At 46.8% G+C, this 22,537-nt stretch overlaps 1 protein-coding gene across 1 annotated transcript in view; it reads right to left on the bottom strand.

Annotated features, from left to right (window-relative positions):
- MYO5A (myosin VA) overlaps positions 1-22,537 on the bottom strand; it is a 276,256-nt gene that overhangs the window by 38,094 nt on the left and 215,625 nt on the right. The window contains exons 28-31 of the mRNA XM_075345778.1: positions 21,443-21,670; positions 19,373-19,381; positions 17,054-17,154; positions 6,816-6,896 (exon numbers count right to left, since the gene is read on the bottom strand). Coding sequence (XP_075201893.1) covers positions 6,816-6,896; positions 17,054-17,154; positions 19,373-19,381; positions 21,443-21,670 — 419 coding nt within the window. The remainder of the gene's footprint in view (positions 1-6,815; positions 6,897-17,053; positions 17,155-19,372; positions 19,382-21,442; positions 21,671-22,537) is intronic.

Genomic DNA, 22,537 nt, shown 5'->3' with positions numbered 1-22,537 from the left:
GGGGGGGGTGTATAGGCAGAGGGGAGGGGTTACACTTTTGAGTGTAATACTTTGTGTGGCCTCCGGAGGCAGAAGCTATACACCCAATTGTCTGGGTCTCCCAATGGAGCGACAAAGAAATTTAACTTGTCATAGAAAAAAAATGCTTCTGTTTAATACTGCGACAACAGAAATTGGAAAATTTGTCAGATATATGATGTTTATTTCAACTAGACCAATATACTGCCGATTTACAGCTAGGAGAATAATAAAGTGTGAATATACGCTCTCCAGATTCCATAAATGCCATGCAGACAGGACGCCTAACAGAAGCAGATTAAAAATGTCATTGCAATTTAGTCTAATTTCTCAATTATTATATTTTAGTGTTTGAAAGCAAAATTATTTTGTAGGAAAGACATAAAAAGAAGTGAAAGAACTTGATAAAAAAGAAGGGAATTTTGTTTACTTACCGTAAATTCCTTTTCTTCTAGCTCCAATTGGGAGACCCAGACAATTGGGTGTATAGCTATTGCCTCTGGAGGCCACACAAAGTATTACACTTAAAAGTGTAAGGCCCCTCCCCTTCTGGCTATACACCCCCAGTGGGATCACTGGCTCACCAGTTTTAGTGCCAAAGCAAGAAGGAGGAAAGCCAATAACTGGTTTAAAGACCAATTCAATCCGAGGAAACATCGGAGAACTGAACCATACCACATGAACAACATGTGTACCCGAAAAAACAGAAAAACCCCGAGAAAACAGGGCGGGTGCTGGGTCTCCCAATTGGAGCTAGAAGAAAAGGAATTTACGGTAAGTAAACAAAATTCCCTTCTTCTTTGTCGCTCCATTGGGAGACCCAGACAATTGGGATGTCCAAAAGCAATCCCTGGGTGGGTAAAAGAATACCTCATGATAGGGCCGTCAAACGGCCCTCTCCTACAGGTGGCCAACCGCCGCCTGAATGACTTATCTACCTAGGCTGGCGTCTACCGAAGCGTAGGTATGCATCTGATAATGCTTGGTAAAAGTAAGTAGACTCGACCAGGTGGGTGCCTGACACACCTGCTGAGCCGTAGCCTGGTGCCGTAATGCCCAGGATGCACCCACGGCTCTGGTAGAATGGGCCTTCGGCCTTGAGAGAACCAGAAGCCCAGTAGAACTGTAGGTTTCAAGAATTGGTTCCTCGAGCCCCCGAGCAAGGGTGGATCTGGAAGCTTGCGACTGTTTACGCCGACCAGCGACAAGGACAAAGAGTGCATCCGGGTGGCGCAGGAGCGCCATGCGGGAAGTAGAACCTGAGTGCTCTCACCAGAACCAACAGATTGCAAATCTTTCTGAAATTGATGGACTGGACGAGGACACAAAGAAGGTGAGGTGATATCCTGATTGATATGAAAATGAGATACCACCTTAGGGAGAAATTCCGGAACCGGACGCAGAACTACCCTGTCCTGGTGAAGGACCAGGAAGGGAGTTTGTATGAGAGCGTTGCTAGCTCGGAAACTCTCCTAAGAGACGAGACCGTTACTAGAAGGCCACTTCCCGTGAAAAACGGGAAGGGAGACATCCTTCAAAGGCTCGAAAGGCGGCATCTGGAGAGCAATTAGAACCTTGTTCAGATCTCAGGGCTCTAACGGCCGCTTGTACGGCACAACATCCTCGGCCAATTTGTAGCGACGAGGATGGCGCGGCCGCAGTCGGTCTTGATCTAGCGCAGTACTCTGGGCAACAATGCCAGAGGTGGCACCTAAGGTAGCTGGAACTGCGACCAATGCTGAACTAAGGCGTTTGCCGCCAGAGCTCGATGATTGTGAAACCGTGCCATGAAGCTGGCACATTGTTGTTGTGCCGTGACGCCATTAGATCGACGTCCGGCCTCTGTCAGCGGCGCCAGATCTCCTGAAACCCGTCCGGGTGAGGAGACCATACTCTTTCGGCCACACCTCAGCGACTTAGGAAGTCAGCTTCCTAGTTTCCACACTTGGGATGTGAATTGTGGATATGGTGGATGCCGTGTCTTCCACCCACATCAGAACCTGCCGGACTTCCTGGAAGGCTTGCCGGTTGCGCGTTCTTCCTTGGTGGTTGATGTATGCCACCGCTGTGGAGCTGTCCGACTGAAGTCGGATATGCTTGCTTTCCAGCCGCTGTTGGAAGGATTGTAGGGCAAGATACACTGCTCTGTGTTCAAGAACATTGATCTGAAGAGTGGACTCTTGCTGAGTCCACGTACCCTGAGCGCTGTAGTGGAGAAAAACTGCTCCCCACCCTGATAGACTCGCGTCTGTCGTAACTATCGCCCAGGACGGGGATAGGAAGGACCTTCTTTTTGACCAAGAGGTGAGAAGAAGCCACCACCGTAGAGATTCCTTGGCCGCCTGAGAAAGAACGACGACTCTGTTGAGGGACGTCGACTCCTCGTCCCATTGGCGGAGAATGTCCCATTGTAGTGGACGCAGTAAAACTGCGCGAAAGGAACTGCCTCCATTGCTACCATCTTACGTAGGAAGTGCATGAGGCGTCTCAATGTGTGCGACTGGTTCTTAAAGAAGAGCTTGCAGCCCGTAGTGAATGCTGTTTGTCTAGCGGCAGCTTCACTATCGCTGAGAGAGTAAGAAACTCTATGCCTAGATATGTTATCGATAGGGTCGGGGTCGGATCTGACTTTAAAAAGTTGATGATCCACCCAAAACTCTAGAGAGTCTCCAGCGCAACGTTCGGGCAGTGTTGGCATGTTTCCTAAGAGAGTGCCTTGACAAGTAGATCGTCTAAATACGGGACCACAGAGTGACCCTGAGAGTGCAGGACTGTGACTACTGCTGCCCTGACCTTGGCGAAGACCAGTTGGACTGTCGCTAGCCGGAAGGTAGAGCTACGAACAGAGGGTGTTCGTCTCCTATAACGAAGCGTAGAAACGCTAGTGCTCTGGATCAATCGGCACGTGTGGATAAGCATCCTTGATGCCTAATGATGCTAGGAAATATCCTTGGGACCTTGAGGCGATGACATGGCGGAGGGATTCCATCCGGAACCGCCTGGTGTCCACGAGCTTGCTGAGCATTTTTAGATCCAGAACGGGACGGAACGGCCCGTTGTTATAGGTACCGCAAAGAATTTGGGGTAAAAACCGTGACCTTGTTCCTGAAGAGGAACGGGGGTCATCACTCTTTCTGCCTATAGAGTGCACCCTGTTTGCAGAAGAGCAGCGGCCCGGCCGGGAGGTGGAGAAATTCTGAAGAATCGAGTTGGAGGACGAGAAGTGAGCTCTATCCTGTACCCGTGAGACAGAATGTCTCACACTCAATGGTCATTGACCTATGGCAGCTAAATATCGCCAAGGCGGGAGAGCCTGCTACCGACCGAGGCCGCAAGTCATGAGGAAGCAGCCTTGGAAGCGGGTTTTCAGACTGTCGCTTTTTTGGGCGAGACTGAGCCCGCTAAGAATCTTAGCTCCTCTGATCCTTTTGAGTCCACATTGGACGAGGAAAAATGGGACCTGCCCGAGCCTCGAAAAGGCCGAAAACCCCGACTGCCTCTTGCTCTGTTGGGGTTTGTTGTGTCCGGGCTGAGGAAAGGATGAATCCTTACCCCTGGACTGTTTGATGGTTACATCCAACGCTCACCAAACAGTCGGTCAGCAGAAAAAGGCAACTGGTTAGGCAACCTTTTTTGGAAGCAGAATCTGCCTTCCATTCACTTAACGAGCAGACCAGGCTCTGCTTAAAAACACGGAGTAGCGGAGGCTACCGCCGCACGGTTCGCAGAGTCCAGGACAACCTGAATCGCGTAAGAAACAAATGCAGACATTTGAGAGGTTAAGGATGCCACCTGCGGCACAGATGTACGTGTAACCGTGTCAATCTGTGTAAGACAAGCTGAAATAGCTTGGAGTGCCCCAAGGGAGAGAATGCCGGAGCCAACGGTGCGCCGACAGCCTCATAGATGGCTTTCGACCAGAGATCCATCTGTCTGTCAGTGGCATCTTTGAGTTTGCAGTTCCATCTCCCACTGCAACTATGGATCTAGCTACAAGCCTGGAGATTGGAGGATGCCGCTCGGGACATTGGGTCCAGTCCTTGACCAAGTCAGGGGACAGGGATAACGTGTATCCTAAGCCGTTTGGAGAAGCGCATATCTGGATAAGCGTGGTGTTCCTGGACTGCCTCTCTGAAGGCAGAGTGGTCCAGAAAAATACGTGAAGCTGACTCCTCCACTGGAGGAGCTGTGAGAAATAACCCACATTCTATAGATGGACGCTATAAGATTATTTAGTATGGCGTCACAATCAGGTGTATCCAGATTGAGAGCGGTCTCAGGATCAGAATCCTGAGCCGCTACTTCCGCCTCATTACACAGCGAGTCCTTCTGTTAGGACCCTGATGAAACCGAGGCCGCTCATAGCGAGCCCACTTAGGCTGTCTGGGACTGACGTCCGTGCAGAGCCGTGACTCTGGGATGCGTGTGACATTCCCGGAGCTGTTAATTATTCACACTGAGGGGGGCCATGGATCAATGATTCAACAGTGCCCATATTGTGAGAGACATGTCCGGACTGCTAGGCTTCTAGTATCATAGCCATAGTCTCAGAAAAACTGTCAGTAAATACTGCAGACACCGTCCTCATCCCCTGGCCATTAGTGCATACAATGGGAGTCTATGTACCTGCCGGCCGTATAGCCGTACATGCTGTACCAGCTGTATAGAAAAACATGTGGTTCTGCACCTTTGTTTACACAGAGAATATGCTGATAACTCCTCCGCATAATCCAGGAGGGTATATACAACGTGCGACCAAACAGTGCAATGTATATAGTACAAGCATATCTATAAGTGCACTTCTGCACTAGTGGGGTTAGCACCACAGGTGCTGCTTAACGCCTGTTACAGCGATTGTGTGACTATCAGAATGCCAGGGTCTTCCACACTTGTCTCTGTATCGTACAGAAACTGACACTAATGGCTGCCGGTGTCCTTGTAGAGAAGGAAGCCGTGGGCGTGCCTGAGAAAGTGCGGGAATCCGGTTTCACAGTGCACACAGTGAGAGGGGTGGAGTATGCAAAACATACTCCAGCTCTCAGCTCTGCTCTATGCAGCGTCACGCCCCTACCCTGACTGTCAGGCCTGTGGGCGGTAACGAAGGGAGACTAGGCCCAGAAGCCGGGGACTCGAGTTAACAGCGCGGCCGCCGTAAAAGCGCGGGCCGCGCTGAAGTCCCCGGCGCACCACAAGTGCCAGCCGCGCCGCAGTTCCAGCGGCCGGCGCGACTGATTCATAGAAGTGGCCAGCGTCCCGCCCCTCTCCTGACTGGCAGGTCTGGGGGCGGGAACGAACGGAAGCAGGCCGCAAAAGCCGGGGACTCTAGTTATCAGCGCGGCCGCCGTAAAAGCGCGGGCCGCGCTGAAGTCCCCGGCGCACCACAAGTGCCAGCCGCGCCGCTGCCAGCGGCCGGCGCGACCGATTCCTGGAAGTGGCCAGCGTCCCGCCCCTCTCCTGACTGGCAGGTCTGGGGGCGGGAACGAACGGAAGCAGGCCGCAAAAGCCGGGGACTCTAGTTATCAGCGCGGCCGCCGTAAAAGCGCAGGCCGCGCTGAAGTCCCCGGCGCACTACAAGTGCCAGCCGCGCCGCAGTCCCAGCGGCCGGCGCGACCAATTCCCATAAGTGAGCCTGCTTCAGCAAAGCTGAATGAGGCCATGGCACAGGCGCCGCAGCGCTGATGTCCCCCGGCGCACTACAACACCCAGCATGCTGCGGTGTGAGCGCCAAATGCACGGGGACACAGAGTACCTTGAGGAAGCAGGGCCATGTCCCTGATGTACTCCGCTCCATCCAGCATCTTCTCCAGGGGCTGTAGATGGAGCACGGTCTCAGTGCCTGGAGACCGGTAAATCCCACTTCACCCAGAGCCCTGTAAAAAGGGATGGGGAAGGAATCAGCATGTGGGCTCCTGCCGCCGTACCCGCAATGGGTACCTCAACCTTACAAACACCTCCGACATACAGTGGGGTGAGAAGGGAGCATGCTGGGGACACTATATGTGTCCTCTTTTCTTCCATCCGACATAGTCAGCAGCTGCTGCTGACTAAAAAGTGGAGCTATGCGTGGATGTGTTGCCTCCTTCGCACAAAGCACAAAACTGGTGAGCCAGTGATCCCACTGGGGGTGTATAGCCAGAAGGGGAGGGGCCTTACACTTTTAAGTGTAATACTTTGTGTGGCCTCCAGAGGCAATAGCTATACACCCAATTGTCTGGGTCTCCCAATGGAGCGACAAAGAAATTAAAAAAAAATAAACAACCAAAAAGGTACCACCAGGGGACAGAGGTGTTTGATAAAAAGAAATCTCCCACAGTGAGTCTATGGCAGAATACTAAAAGGAAAGGTGACCAGCACCATTACCGGTGAGGTTGAAGCTTTAATAGGCTGCAGTAAGCAATATTTGTTGGGTAAAAACACACAGATGTATTCACCTTATTAAACTCTGTATACCTTGTACCAATTAAAGCAAGCAGAAGATAAGGTGAACAAACACAACCCAGAAAATAAGAAACTGCATGCCACTCCGGAGACCCACCACAATGCCCACTTGGGCGCCTTAAACCTGCACTAATCATGTATATGGGGACCAGTATAATTTCTGGGTCATGTGCGCTTATGTTATAATTCACTTGGCGATGAGATCAGTAATATAAAGATTTAGGCATAAAATTAAAACGCCAATGTGTCCTTTTTCACCACGTTCAGGATTGCCATTTCCAATTTAGTGCATGGTTTAAGCTCTTGCCATGGTTAGTAAAACGCAGATCCCAAATCCCTATGCTGATGAATTTGGTAACCTGTTGGCCTGTTTTAACCCTTCATACACCAGCCATAGCTCTCCATCCTCGTTCAGCGTATGGTAATCTTGCGGCGGGATTCTTTTTTTCAAAACGATTAAAAGAAAATAAAATAATGATGAAACAGAAAATGTATGGAAGAAGATGATGAAAATAAAAGAAAGCAGTGAAAATCTGGCTTCACAAAACAATGTTTTAAGCACTATGAGAATGTCAATAATAACGTCAATAAATCCTAAAGTGAGTTGATACACTCGTCATTTCTGGGGTGATGCTCAAGTAGGGTCCAAACCGTCTCAAGTAGATGTAGAAACTTGGCACTCAAGATCAATGTGAATAGTGGATTTTATTGTGAAGAACTTGTAGGACCAGCACAAGCACAGATGTTTTGGTCAAAGACCTTCATCAGTGTGTGCGCAGGTGGTCTTTAGAAAGTATTTAGAAAGTATAGCAACTTGGCAAATGGCGTAACTGGGTATGACGCGGTGTCCACCACTGTATGTGGTATAGACAGCGGTGGACACCGCATCATACCCAGCTATGCCGTTTGCCACGCTGCTATACTTTCTGAGGACCCTCTGCGCACACACTGATCAAGGTCTTTGACCAAAACATCTGTGCTTGTGCTGGTCCTACAAGTTCTTCACAATAAAATCCAATGTTCACATTGATCTTGAGTGCCAAGTTTCTACATCTAGATAAATCCTAAAGAACAGTTCTTAGTGGTGGACATTTATCTCTGCCCCCACTGTGCTAGACAATGGAAATAATCTGCTCCCTTGGATGGATTCTGGGCAGATGAATACAGACCTGTAACAAAAACATAGAAATGTGACCAATTTCTTGCCTAAGTGTGGATAGACAGCAAGTGTTTCAGAATGGGCTCCAGTCCAAAGAAGACTGGGGGGCCCCTCAGTAGCATCAGTGTCCCTCTGTAGCATCAGGGTCAGATTGGTGGAAAGAAAAAAACAAAACAGAATTTGTATTTCTGTGTTGGATCCACAGCTTGAGGTGCCAAACATCACCTATCTTAGGGTTTTTTTCTAAATTCATAAACTGTAATATCTCCAGGCCTACTCCTCGTCCTCAGCATTCAGGCTCTGCGGCTCAAGCAGGTATGAATAGATCTAATTGCAGTCAGCTGAATGCTCGATCATCCAACAGTTTTATCCTAATGAATTCCCCATAAACATAAATACTTGGGTTCAGCAGAACATAAGGTCTGTATGTGTAGAGGGAATAGGCCACTGGCGAGAGGTGGGCTGATGGCTTGTTTCCATGGAAAACAAAAAGATTAGACATGTTGAAGTCTGAAGGGAAAGGTCGGCACAACCATGGGATAATAAAAAAAAAAATATTGTCCATTTGGCATTTTCTGTGCTAAAGACTGGACATGCTAAAATTCAAAATACGCAATCATTTTTCCTGACATTGAAAGATAATCCCAAACCCCCCTTAATATTTACTAGAGGTGGCAAGTCCTCTAAATACTCGTAGATACAGTCGACTTATGTCTAACGGGTATGGCAAACTTAAAGAAGTTGTCCAGTTACCAAAACTGATTTTTTTTTTTTCTGATAAATCTTGCTAATATGTGCCCCTCAACACATCTATTATGTTTTTTCAGCAAAATTACCTTTCATTGTGCACTAGCAGCACATGCTCATTGCTGGCTCCAGCTCTGACGGGGTTAATCTCTCCTCTGACTTCCTGTGTTCAGTTCCTACAAGTCCCAGAATTCTTTGTGGCTCTAGGGCGGTGTCTAGCTTATCTAACACACCCATTGTGTCTAATACACCCACTCTGCTCCCACCCAAACCCTCCTCCCTGCCTCTTCCCAGTGGATGCACTGAGATCATCAATCACACAGAGACAGCAGCAGCTCTACTCTACACAGCCAGGGGAAGAAAGTGTGTGTGCGTATATACAGTGTGTGTATATACAGTGTGTGCGTATATACAGTGTGTGTGTGTATATACAGTGTGTGTGAGAGTGTGTATATATAGTGTGTGTGTGTATATACAGTGTGTGCGCGTATATACAGTGTGTGTGTATATACAATGTGTGTATGTGTGTGTGTATGTCATACTCACCTGTCTGCAGGGTCCGGGTGCCATGCCTGCTTCCAGCCCCTGTCTCGGTCCCGCCGCATCGGCTGTGTGCAGTCTCCCCGGGGCACGCACGAAGCTTGCAGGACCTGGCGGTGGATCACCTGATGCAGTCACCTGACGCATCAGCTGATCGTAGTCTCGCCGGCTTTTTCGCGCCCGGCCGGCTATCAGCTGATAGCCGGCAGCTCCTGCAGTGATGGGCCAGGATCAGACTCCGCTGCAGGAGCTGCCGGTAATCATCACAGACGTGAGTATTTTTTTTTTTTTTTTTGCACCGATGCATCAGCTGATTGTATAATCGGCTTTTATACAATCAGCTGATGTGTGATGGGATTCACGTAGTTTAACCTGACACATCATCTGATCGCTTTGCCTTCCAGCAAACCGATCAGATGATATTGGATCTGGATTGGACGTCGCGGGACCCTGACCCAGGATTACTGCGGAGGGGGGTTTATTTCAATAAAGATGGAGTCACTAATTGTGTTGTGTTTTATTTCTAATAAAAATATTTTTCTGTGTGTTGTGTTTTTTTTTTTTTTTTTATCATTACTAGAAATTCATGGTGGCCATGTCTAATATTGGCGTGACACCATGAATTTCGGGCTTAGGGCTAGCTGATAATATACAGCTAGCCCTAACTCCATTATTACCCGGCTAGCCACCCGGCATCAGGGCAGCTGGAAGAGTTGGATACAGCGCCAGAAGATGGCGCTTCTATGAAAGCGCCATTTTCTGGGGTGGCTGCGGACTGCAATTCGCAGTGGGGGTGCCCAGAAAGCATGGGCACCCTTCACTGTGGATTCCAATCCCCAGCTGCCTAGTTGTACCCGGCTGGACACCAAAATTAGGCGAAGCTCACGTCATTTTTTTTTTAAATTATTTCATGAAATAATTAAAAAAAAAAAAGGGCTTCTCTATATTTTTGGTTCCCAGCCGGGTACAACTAGGCAGCTGGGGGTTGGGGGCAGCCCGTACCTGCCTGCTGTACCTGGCTAGCATACAAAAATATGGCGAAGCCCACGTCATTTTTTTTTCTTTTTGGGTAAAAAACTGCATACAGTCCTGGATGGAGGATGCTGAGCCTTGTAGTTCTGCAGCTGCTGTCTGCTCTCCTGCATACAATGAACATTTTGAATAAGGAAATGACATCAGACCTTTTTTATTTTTTTCATCAACAATCTTTAATGGCATTGTGCACTGATTAAAAACGCAGTGAGCAATAAAGGCACCAAATCGCGGCAAAAACGTGACATGCAGCACCGCAGGTGACAGAGCAGAGCAAGTTGGTGACATGTTCTGCTCTGACACATAGTGTGCTGCATGTCACTGTATCCACTCTGGGACTTGTTGTGCAGGTGACCGGATGATACATGTCACTAACTGCCCCACTCTGTGATTTCTGCTGCATAGTACCAACTGTATACACTCTCACCTGCACAACAAGTCCCATAATGGAGACAGTTAGTGACATGTAGCATCCGGTCACCTGCACAACAAGTGCCAGAGTGGAGAAAGATAGTGACATGCAGCACACTATGTGTCAGAGCAGAGCATGTCACTGTCTCCACTCCGCTGACCTCACAGCCCGTACACGCTGCGATGGATGCAGGGGGACACAGAACAAGTAATCGGCCAACACTGGAGTCATCTGATTACTTGGGATGAATTGAGCAGTAAAATGCTCTGGTGCTCGATGGGCGAAGCCCATGCCTTTTTTTTTTAAAAAAAAAATTCATTAAAAATAAAAAAACAAAAAAATCACATTGTTTGTGGGCTCCCGCTGCATTTTCTGTTGCTAAGGGTAACCAAAGCAGCTACTGGCTGCTAGCCCCCGCTGCTTGGTGTTACTTTCACTGGCAATAGAAATGCAGGGAAGCTTTTTTTTTTTATAAAGGTTTTTCCCTGAAAACTTTTTTAAGAAAATGACGTGGGCTTCGCCATATTTTTGTATGCTAGCCAGGTACAGCAGGCAGCTACGGGCTGCCCCCAACCCCCAGCTGCCTAGTTGTACCCGGCTGGGAACCAAAAATATAGAGAAGCCCTTTTTTTTTTTTTTATTTCATGAAATAATTAAAAAAAAAAATGACATGGGCTTCGCCGAATTTTTGAGTCCAGCCAGGTACAACTAGGCAGCTGGGGATTGGAATCCGCAGTGAAGGGTGCCCAAACTTTCTGGGCCCCCCGCTGCGAATTGCAGTCCACAGCCGCCCCAGAAAATGGCGCTTTTATAGAAGCGCCATCTTCTGGCGCTGTATCCAACTCTTCCAGTGGCCCTGGTGGCAGATGGCATGCTGGGTAATAAGGGGTTAATACCAGCTATGTTTTACCCGCTGGTATAAAGCCCGAGATTCTAAATGTCAGTCCAAGGTTGACCTGGCCATTAAGAATCTCCAATAAAGGGTTTTAAAAAAAAAAAAAAAAAGACCACACAGAGAAAAATACTTTATTAGAAATAAATACACAGACACAGTAGGGACTCCATGTTTATTACTCCCTCTCACCCCTCCACGATGGAGAGATTTCTGTACTGACCATGCCAGGAGAGAGCGAGGGAAAAGAGAGCGAGCGAGGGGGGGGAGGAAAAGAGAGCGAGCGGGGGGGGGAAAGAGAGCGAGCGGGGGGGGAGAAGAGAGCGAGCGGGGGGGAGAAGAGAGCGAGCGGGGGGGAGAAGAGAGCGAGCGGGGGGGAGAAGAGAGCGAGCGGGGGGGAGAAGAGAGCGAGCGGGGGGGAGAAGAGAGCGAGCGGGGGGAGAAGAGAGCGAGCGGGGGGGAGAAGAGAGCGAGCGGGGGGGAGAAGAGAGCGAGCGGGGGGGAGAAGAGAGCGAGCGGGGGGGAGAAGAGAGCGAGCGGGGGGGAGAAGAGAGCGAGGGGGGGAGAAGAGAGCGAGGGGGGGAGAAGAGAGCGAGGGGGGGAGAAGAGAGCGAGGGGGGGGGGAAGAGAGCGCAGGGGGGAGGAAAAGAGAGCGCAGGGGGGAGGAAAAGAGAGCGCAGGGGGGAGGAAAAGAGAGCGCAGGGGGGAGGAAAAGAGAGCGCAGGGGGGAGGAAAAGAGAGCGCAGGGGGGAGGAAAAGAGAGCGCAGGGGGGAGGAAAAGAGAGCGCAGGGGGGAGGAAAAGAGAGCGCAGGGGGGAGGAAAAGAGAGCGCAGGGGGGAGGAAAAGAGAGCGCGGGGGGAGGAAAAGAGAGCGCAGGGGGGAGGAAAAGAGAGCGCAGGGGGGAGGAAAAGAGAGCGCAGGGGGGAGGAAAAGAGAGCGCAGGGGGGAGGAAAAGAGAGCGCAGGGGGGAGGAAAAGAGAGCGCAGGGGGGAGGAAAAGAGAGCGCAGGGGGGAGGAAAAGAGAGCGCAGGGGGGAGGAAAAGAGAGCGCGGGGGGAGGAAAAGAGAGCGCGGGGGGAGGAAAAGAGAGCGCGGGGGGAGGAAAAGAGAGCGCAGGGGGGAGGAAAAGAGAGCACAGGGGGGAGGAAAAGAGAGCACAGGGGGGAAGAGAGCGAGGGAAAAGAGAGGGGAGAGGAGAGAGGGATAAGAGGGGTCAGGGAAGAGGGGAGGGGGAGAAGAGTGGGGGGAGAGAAGAGAGTGGGGAAAGAAGAGGGGGGGGCAGAGGTGCTCTGTCACCAACTGTCTCCACTCTGTGACTTGTGGTGCAGGTGACAGAGTGCAGACAGTTGGTCCCATGCAGCAGGACAGATGGCAGAGCACAGCGGTGACATGCCAGTGTCTTGCTGCTGGGAGGAGCACACGATCACACTGCCCGACACCGGCCGCTCTCCTGACATCGCAGCAGAGCGGGCGGGTGGACAGTGTGAGCACATACTTACGTGCAGGGGGGGATTCAGCTAAAGACCCCCCTGTACTGCACACTGCGCCCCGTGCCTCAGCCTCTCTGCAGGACGCTTCCGACTCCACACTGACTTCCTCCGGATCCTCCCCTCGATGCTGAGCTGTGACGTGCGGTAGTCACCGCCCACAGCCCTGTCACTCAATCTGAGTGGCGCCGGCATCCTGTGACGTACCCGTCTTGTTTGAGAGCCCGGAAATGCCGGGACGTCAGAGGATGCCGGCGGCCACAGCTCCAGGGGGTCATGTGACCGGCACTGAGCGTGCACGATAGCGCCGCTCAGTGCCAGAACTGGAAACAGAAGCCAATGGAGAAGACGCCTAGAAAGGTAAGTAGAGCTCATACAGAAAATAAAAAAAATGGGTGAACCACCCCTTTAATACGTCGTAAACAAGTCACTTATAAGTTATGTAGCTTAGAATCCTTCTGACACATTCCTTAAAGAGAACCTGTCACCACTTTTTTGGCGTATAAGCTGCGGCCACCACCACCGGGCTCTTATATACAGCATTCTAACATGTTGTATATAAGAGCCCAGGCCGCAGTGAGAACATAAAAAACACTTTATAATACTTACCTAACGGTCGTGCCTCTTTCGGCCATCTTCGTCCTCCTTCTCTAGCCACGGTGCATGACGCGTCCGACGTCATCCACACTCGCCTGAGCAGGACAGATCAAAGTATTGTAGTGCGCCTGCGCAGGATCGGCGAGTGTGTATGACGTAGACGCGTCATGCACACAGGCTTCAGAAAGAGGACGAAGATGGCGGAAAGAGGTGGCGCCAGCAACGGAGAATGGAGACGCCCATATAGCCAACCGCACGACCGTTAGGTAAGTATTTTACACAGTGTGCAGAATTATTAGGCAAGTTGTATTTTAGAGGATTTTTTTTTATTATTGATCAACAACTATGTTCTCAATCAACCCAAAAGACTCAAATATCAAAGCTTATTATTTTTGGAAGATGGAGTGGTTTTTTTTTTTTTTTAGATTTGGCTATCTTAGGAGGATCTCTTTTTGTGCAGGTAACTATTACTGTGCAGAATTATTAGGCAACTTAATACAAACCAAATATATTCCCAGCTCACTTGTTTATTTTCACCAGGTAAACTAATATAACTGCACAAAATTTAGAAATAAACATTTCTGACATGCAAAAACAAAACCCCAAAAATTAGTGACCAATATACTCAACAGCCTACCAGTCATAGATTCTGTCAGTTGCTTGATCTGTTTACGATCAACATTGCGTGCAGCAGCCACCACAGCCTCCCAGACACTGTTCCGAGAGGTGTACTGTTTTCCCTCCCTGTAGATCTCACATTTTATGAGGGACCACAGGTTCTCTAAAGGGTTTAGATCAGGTGAACAAGAGGGCCATGGCATTTTTTCATCTTTTAGACCTTTACCGGCCAGCCACGCTGTGGAGTAGTTGGATGCATGTGATGGAGCATTGTCCTGCATGAAAATCATGTTTTTCTTGAACGATACCGACTTCTTCCTGTACCACTGCTTGAAGAAGTTGTCTTCCAGAAATTGGCAGTAGGTCTGGGAGTTGAGCTTCACTCCATCCTCAACCCGAAAAGGTCCCACAAGTTCATCTTTGATGATACCAGCCCATACCAGTACCCCACCTCCACCTTGCTGGCGTCGGAGTGGAGCTCTCTGCCCTTTACTGATCCAGCCTCTGGCCCATCCATCTGGCCCATCAAGAGTCACTCTCATTTCATCAGTCCATAAAACCTTTGAAAAATCAGTCTTAAGATATTTCTTGGCCCAGTCTTGACGTTTTATCTTATGTTTCTTGTTCAAAGGTGGTCGTTTTTCAGCCTTCCTTACCTTGGCCATGTCCCTGAGTATGGCACACCTTGTGCTTTTTGATACTCCAGTAACGTTGCAGCTCTGAAATATGGGCAAACTGGTGGCAAATGGCATCTTGGCAGCTTCACGCTTGATTTTCCTCAATTCATGGTAAGTTATTTTGCACCTTTTTTGCTCAACACGCTTCTTGCGACCCTGTTGGGTATTTGCCATGAAACACTTGATTGTTCGGTGATCCCGCTTCAAATGTTTGGCAGTTTCAAGACTGCTGCATCCCTCTGCAAGACATCTCACAATTTTGGACTTTTCAGAGCCCGTCAAATCTCTCCTCTGACCCATTTTGCCAAAGGAAAGGAAGTTGCCTAATAATTAAGCACACCTTATATAAGGTGTTGATATCACTACACCCAACCCCTCCTCATTACAGAGATGCACATCACCTGATTTACTTAATTGGTAGTTGGCTCTCAAGCCTATACAGCTTGGAGTAGGACAACATGTATAAAACGTATCATGTGATCAATAATACTTATTTGCCTAATAATTCTGCACACAGTGTAAAGTGTTTTTTATGTTCTCACAGCGGCCAGGGCTCTTATATACAGCATGTTAGAATGCTGTATATAAGAGCCCGGTGGTGGTGGCCGCAGCTTATACGCCAAAAAAGTGGTGACAGGTTCCCTTTAAGATATGAGGACTAGTGATGAGTGACACTACCATGCTTGCGTGCTCGGTACTCTTAACGAGCAGTTAATGTTCGGATAGGCGCAACTCAAGTACCTGAGTATAATGAAAGTCAATGGGGAAGTCTAGCATTTTTCCATGAAATCTTCCAGAAAAATGCTGAAGTTCCACATTGACTTCCATTATACTCTGGTACTCAAGTTACGCCTAGCCGAGCATTAACTGCTCGTTAATAGTACCGAGCAACAAGCATGGTTGTGCTCACTCATCACTAGTGAGGACCATATTAGATCAAAAATGTGAATATGGTCTTGACCATATTAATAATAATAATAATAATAATAAAAATAAAACCATCTGATACTCACCTTTCCCAGGTCCAGCACTGTGCAATTGCTCCAGTGAATGTGTAAAGGGTGCTTTACACACTGCGACATCGCTAGCGATCTCGTTAGCGATGTGACACGCCAGATCGCAGATGCGATCTGCTGAGATCGCACATGTGACCGCCGCTATAAAAACCGACCTGTGTGTGATCTCGGCAGATCGCATCTGCGATTTGGCGTGTCACATCGCTAACGAGATCGCTAGCGATGTCGCAGCGGGTAAAGCACCCTTTAGGCTGTAGCAGTACTGTCAGATCAACAGTGCTGCAGCCAATCTCTGGAGTCAGAAGATCGAACCTTCTACCACTGAGCCCTGCGTAAGCCTGCAGCACTATTGTCACCATTACAGTCTGTACACAATCACACAAGCAGTGGTGAAGGCGCAGAACTAGATCCCCACAAAAATAGTTGAAAGGGGAAAATCCTTTTAATCAGTACATGGCTTTTGATTTTCAAGAAAAAACTATTTCCTACAGATAGAAAATGACTATGTACAGGCTGATCAGCTTATATACTGTCCGCACACATCACTTTAGAATCCCATCACATAAGGCAATAGGTGTAAATGTGAGCTCGTTTTTTATAAGGGTGCAATATGATCGCATAAAAGATTCTTTATTGAAAAAAAAGCTAGAAATATAGGAGATTGATAAATATTGTTGTTATCTCCTAGCTGCAGCACATGTAATATCACACTTTTTAGCCTGGGTTGCAGATTTCTAATTGTATAAAATATTGATAAACTTACAGATTGACAGTCAAGTAATAGATTGTAAAAATATTTGGGTTTTGCCTATATAATCTTATTAGTAACTTAAAAATAAGATTCACTGTGCTGACTTCACGAATAACTTGCTTCCATGTCCAGGAAGAACTGAAGGATTGGGCATGAAAAAAATTCAACCTCCCCAATCCTTTTTCACCCCATCGTCAATAAGTTACTGTTGCAAACTGCTACTATAGTTTTTGTCTTCATCACATCCGGTGTCGGACTGGCTACCGGAGGACCCGCCAGTAATACCAGGCCTGGCTGCGGTTACCTGCATTGGTGAGAGCTCCGGAGTGCAGCCTGGACTGAACTCTGGGTTGTAGGACTGAACCGCGAGCGCTGAGTGATTCACTGGCGATTGCGGTTCATTTCATGTCACAGCTGTGGACAGGCTGGGCCGCTATACGGGGCTCAGGTGACCGCTCCGGAGTTCAATGCAGGTAACCGCAGCCAGGCCTGGTATTACCGGCGGTTTCTCCGGTAGCAAGTCCGACTCTGATCACATCTCTTACCTCTTCAATGAATAGTGCAGGTGCATATACCAACAATGGTCTGGCAAATAAAATGTAACAAAACAGCCAAAATGGTTTTAACTATAACCAGCAAAACGTAGCATGATCAAGGGTAATAAGTTACCTGTTGGTTTCCTTCATGCCGGTATAAGCCTGAGCAACCTCCCTGTGGTCCTTCATTTTCTTCACATCCTCAGATATAGGTAATGTGTCTGTCATAGTGTCCTGAAGAATAAAGCGTGTAGTTATTACTTTATATACGGACTACACTGATCTATCTTTAATAATTCTGCTGCAGGAAAGCGGCCATATCTCCCTCAGCCGGGTGCTGTAGCTTGGCCCTCCGGTGTCATCTGCAGTCATACATTTTTGATGGGCCACCACATTTTTTTGAAAACTGATGAAACCATGGTCTTTACATAGAGGCCAATGTAATGGCAATTTATCAAGCATTGGAAAGCAAAGACTGGCCTTTAAGAAAAATACAATCATTTAATGACCGCTGAGATACGTAGTCCAGAAACATTGCAATTGCTTATGGACAATCGCTGAGTCATCATGGTATGTGATAACATCTATCAAGAAGATTATTTACTTATTTCTTCTTTAATTTACACATTATCATTCTTATAATGTTTAGCTATCTATTGTAAATGTACATTTAAAAAGTATTAAAGGGAATCTGTCACAAGGTTTGTGCTCCCCCATCTGAGAGCAGCATAATGTAGCGATAGAGACCCTGACTCCAGCGATGTGTCACTTACTGAGATATTTGCTGTCATTTTAATAAAATCAATGCTTTCTCTGCTATAGATCTAGCAGTTCTACAGAGCGCAGAAATATGCTAGACTATCTGGGAGCACGGCAAGCAGTCCTCTAATGATAATCTACTGTTGATTAATCCGTGATTTTAACAAAAATACACTAAGCAGCCCGGTAAGTGACAAACCGCTAGAATCAGGATCTCTGCCCCTTTATTACGCTGCTCTAAGATTAGGTTGCAAAAACCTGGTGACACATTCCCTTTAAAGTGAATCTGTCAACCAAAGTTTTGCTACCTCATCTGAGAGCAGCATACCATAGGAAAGAGACCCTGATTCCAGCTAAGATGTATCACTTAGTTTACTGGGTGCAGCAAAGTTCAGAAAGCTAACCCTGACCACGCCACAACTCTCTGTGTGCATTGTATATAGACAGTGAGCTGCTTAATAGAGGAGGGGGCATGGTCAGTCTAGTAGGTGCATATAACCTAGCCACAGCAGTACTTGTCTCTTGGTGATAAAACTTTCATTGTAAGTAAACAACAGCACAGAGCCCTATAAGTAACACATCACTGAATTCTGCGTTTTAACACTTACATCATGCTGTCCTCAGATTACATAACAAAAACCTGATGACAGATTCCCTTTAAAGAGGTTTTTCATCTTTAAATTTTTTTTTTTTTTCAAGGCTTGGTCAATGTAAAAGAAATAAACAATATGAGCCTTACCGCCTGTTGCTCCAGCACTGAACTGGTCTTTGCTGACCTGGCTACAACAGTGAAATTGCATCCACAATATTAAACCACTGCTGCCAATCACTGAGCTACATTAAACCACTGAGCAGAATAGGAGAGACCGTGCTGGAGCAGCAGGAGATAAGCAAGGCCAATTTTCTTATTTTACACAGACCAAGTTTTAAGCCTCAAAAAAGTTAAAGATGATTAAAGCTTGAAAACCCCTTTATGGATTGGTGGCCGACCAAAATATGGTTCCTGCTTGACAAGAGGTTCAATCAGTAGAAACTTAGCATCAATGGGCATCAACACACAATAATGAAGCTTTAAGGTTTGCATCCAATCTACATTTTACTCTTACATGACAGGTCAAATGAGGTATTAGTTGCAATGATCTACAACAGAGGAGCAGATGACTATACTGACTGTATACGCTACGGTCATTCGTCATATTAGAGCGACAAATGGACTACAGAAACACAAGAAACACTGGACGAGGCAGCACAAAGTCTGGCTTTGCTTAAAGGGAACCTGTCACCAGTTTTATGGCCTATAAGTTGCGGCCACCACTAGGCAGATCAAAGTGTGCCTGCGCAGGACCTCAGTGTCGGCGAGTGTGTATGACGTGGACGCGTCATACACAGACTTCAGAAGACGGAGGAGCAAGATAGAGAGGAAGCGCCGGTCCCGGAGAACAGTGCCGCCCACCGGGCCAGACCGCACCGCAGCGACCGGTTTAGGTGAGTATTATTAAGTAATTTTTATGTTCTACACAGCGGCCTGGGCTCTTATATAAAGCATGTTAGAATGCTGTATATAAGAGCCCACTGGTGGTGGACGCAGCTTATAGGCCATAAAACTGGTGACAGGTTCCCTTTAAAGAGCCGGCAGTAAAAGGTGAATGCATTACATGCAGAAAGCTAAGGCAGCAACAATGGCATACGTTACCTTGTCATCCTTTATTAACACCAAAAAAATAAAAAAGGAAAAAAAAAAACCTTAATTAGAAAACATCATCAAGAAATTAAGTCATCGTACATTACACTGTACTGCACTTAGTGGAAACCATTATTAGTACTGGAAATAGAGCCAATAAAAGGAAAAGCAGGACTTAACCGGGCCTGGAAACACCACATGCTAGTGAACTAATCTGCCATTTATCAAGGTGGAAATCACATGTGACGTAATTTCTCAGCACAAAAATCCAACGTGGAAATTTACAGCATTTATTCCCAAGGGAGGAGGGGGAATGCACAAAAAACATTCTGGAGAGAAAGAAAACCTAGCGGAATTTAAAGGAACCTACACTTTACAATGTGCTAGAAAAAGCTGTGCTGTGTGCGCACATGAGGAACACCGCTATTTCTGGTCTTGTCTCCTGCATTTCTCTACTGTCTTTTCCTTTACAAGCACTCTTTCTAATTTGCAATTTATTGCTAATGGGTAATGACTAACTGATATGATGTCTCCCATACAATAAACACAAAGAAAGAGGGATTCCTGCTCTTTATCTATTTGGTAGTACATAAATAGAAGCAGCGGCAGCATGGAGCACATTAAACAGCGGTATTAAGCAGTGTAGCTGTGAATTCCCTCCTGTTCCAAGATTTTAATATGCCGTGTAAGCTAACACCTCCCTGCACTGGCAGCCCCTCTAGGACTCATGAGTACAATGGATAGGAGCCATTTGATGATAAACTGAGTATCCAGGTCACGGGATGGAGGGAGGCTGTATCTCATAAGTGGAGAAAAGAGGATTTCTCAGATAACATATTACAAAGCTTCTTCACCCAAACTATTAATTTATACATATAGTGTGTTGAAAATACAGTTCCCCTTTAACTGTGGATTAAGTGTCATATTTTTACACTTGGTTCCAAGGGGATTTGTTCTAGACCATACAAGTTCTCCTTAGCTAATGATTCACAATATTGGTATCATTGAATATACCCTTACTTTGAAATGGGATAGCTTTTACGCTTTTTTTGTTAACAAAAAAATGTTTTAACTAAGTAACTATGTTATTTCCATCTACTATTACTATTTACTTACTACAGGGTAAATTAACATTTTGGTTGTTTTTGGTTTTGTCTGTAAAGTGGCCACAGTGTGAACTTGCTCTTACACACTGCATATTTACCAACTTATGGTCCGGCTCACTTCTTTGGTTTTGTTGTAGTTTCTTGAACATAATACAAATAGAGGCTCAATCCGTTGACTTTAGAAAAAAATGGATCCAGCACTGGATCAGTTTTTTTTCCTATTGACTTGTATTGGCGACGGATTGCGACGGATGGCCTGACGTTACAGCTGTCATACGACGGATCCGTCGAAAAATGGTTGTCCGTCGGACAGAGAAGACGTCAACAATAACGTTTTTTTCTGTGCGCTGAAAAAACGGACAGCGACAGATCCGTCGCCGTCCGTTGTTTGGTGTAATGGAAGCCTATGGGCGCTGGATCCGTCGTCATCCGTCAAATGATAAATCCGTCGACGGATTCAGTGTTTTGTAACTGAGCATGCTCAGATGGAGTAAATTCATCTCTCTCTCTCGGGTCATATAGGTCCTTTGGCATGAAAAAGTGGTACGACACATCCTTTTTTGTAAGGGATCCATCGCATCAGTCACAAAATGGATTGGGACTGATGGAAAAAACTGATGTGTGAAAGGAGCCTTACACATAGCACATATACCAAGTTATGTTCAGACTCATTTCTTTGGTTTCGCCTCACTTTCAAATTGATACAAAGGGACCAATATAATGAATTATTACATAAAATTGCAGATTTTAATCAAAATTGTTATAAACATGTATTTCTATTTCTATTAGACTATAAAGAATTACCATGACATAATTGATAGAGAACTATAACCAATAACCATCCATTATAATGATAGTGTAGTTTGAAGCATATTTTCATGTCTAAATGTATGGTATGATGAGATAAAACACAGCGGACAGTTGACAGGTTGGCTTCCATAAGCTGATCAGTGTAAGCGGAAGTGGTGCAGCTCACCTTGTGTGGAATAGCTTCCATCTGACTCACTAGCTGTGATCGGAGAATGAGCACTTCTTCTTTCCGTACTTCTAACTCCTCGCTTACTGAGGTCATTTGTTCTAGCAGCACTTTATATACTGGAGCTCCCGGCCCGGATGGATCTGGGGAAACTTTATCTGTGATGGCTCTCCTTAACTCATTTAATTCATTTTTCAACTTCTTGTTCTCAGATTCCAGCTCCTGACGCTGATCGTTAAAAAAAATACAAATGACATGACATAAATTAAAAGATAAGCTGCAAGATGAACCCATTATGGGCTTAGCCTATACACTACTGCCAACATTTTCTCTTTTCAAGTATGCCTATGAGGGCTTCTTTTTTGCAGACAGAGTTGTATTTTCCCATGGCAATATTTGGGGTACATATAACTTATCAACTTTTCTCAACTGTTTTTAAGGGAGAAAAAAACATAAAAACAAACAAAACAGTAATCCTGATTCATCAAAGCTTTTACTCTTGCCAAAGTGAGTGAAGATGGGGCAGGATGGGGCAAGGCGACCGCTGCTTGGCAAATTAATAACGAGAGCTGGCACACCCTACAACACAGATCTTACTCAAAGCAAGGACTTTAGTAGGATTTGGGGTGAGGCGCATACAGACGTGAACGCAACTCAACAGACGTATGTAGTGTCTGACTCTAGCACCGCTCCTAATCAAGACTTGATGAATTGGGGCCATTGTGATTTAACTGTATGCAGTTCACATTAAATCATAAATAATGTTACTATTCTATTGATCGGCAGATTTAGGGCCTTTATTAGACCCCTAGCTGCCCTGGCAATCTATCAGTGCTCTGCGATGATATCACTTAATGCTGATCAGCAGACAGCGGAGGCACCATTCATCCAAACACCTTAGATGCAGCAGTTGGTATTGACCACTGTATCTGAGGGGTAATGCTGTTATCAGCATTATCGCCAAACACGGCAGTAACAAAGTTGTATAGTACAGCCCCGCTCTGGATATCATGGGTGCACTGACAAAAGGCTGAAGATGACCATCGTGAAAATCTGTTCTGGTACAAGAACAAGCTACCAACCGATGGCTTGTAA

This window comes from Anomaloglossus baeobatrachus, chromosome 4 (genome assembly GCF_048569485.1).
Source record: "Anomaloglossus baeobatrachus isolate aAnoBae1 chromosome 4, aAnoBae1.hap1, whole genome shotgun sequence".
Lineage (NCBI taxonomy): Eukaryota > Metazoa > Chordata > Amphibia > Anura > Aromobatidae > Anomaloglossus > Anomaloglossus baeobatrachus.
The sequence above is the reverse complement of the archived record's forward strand: the minus strand, read 5'-3'. Positions and strand labels throughout refer to the sequence as shown.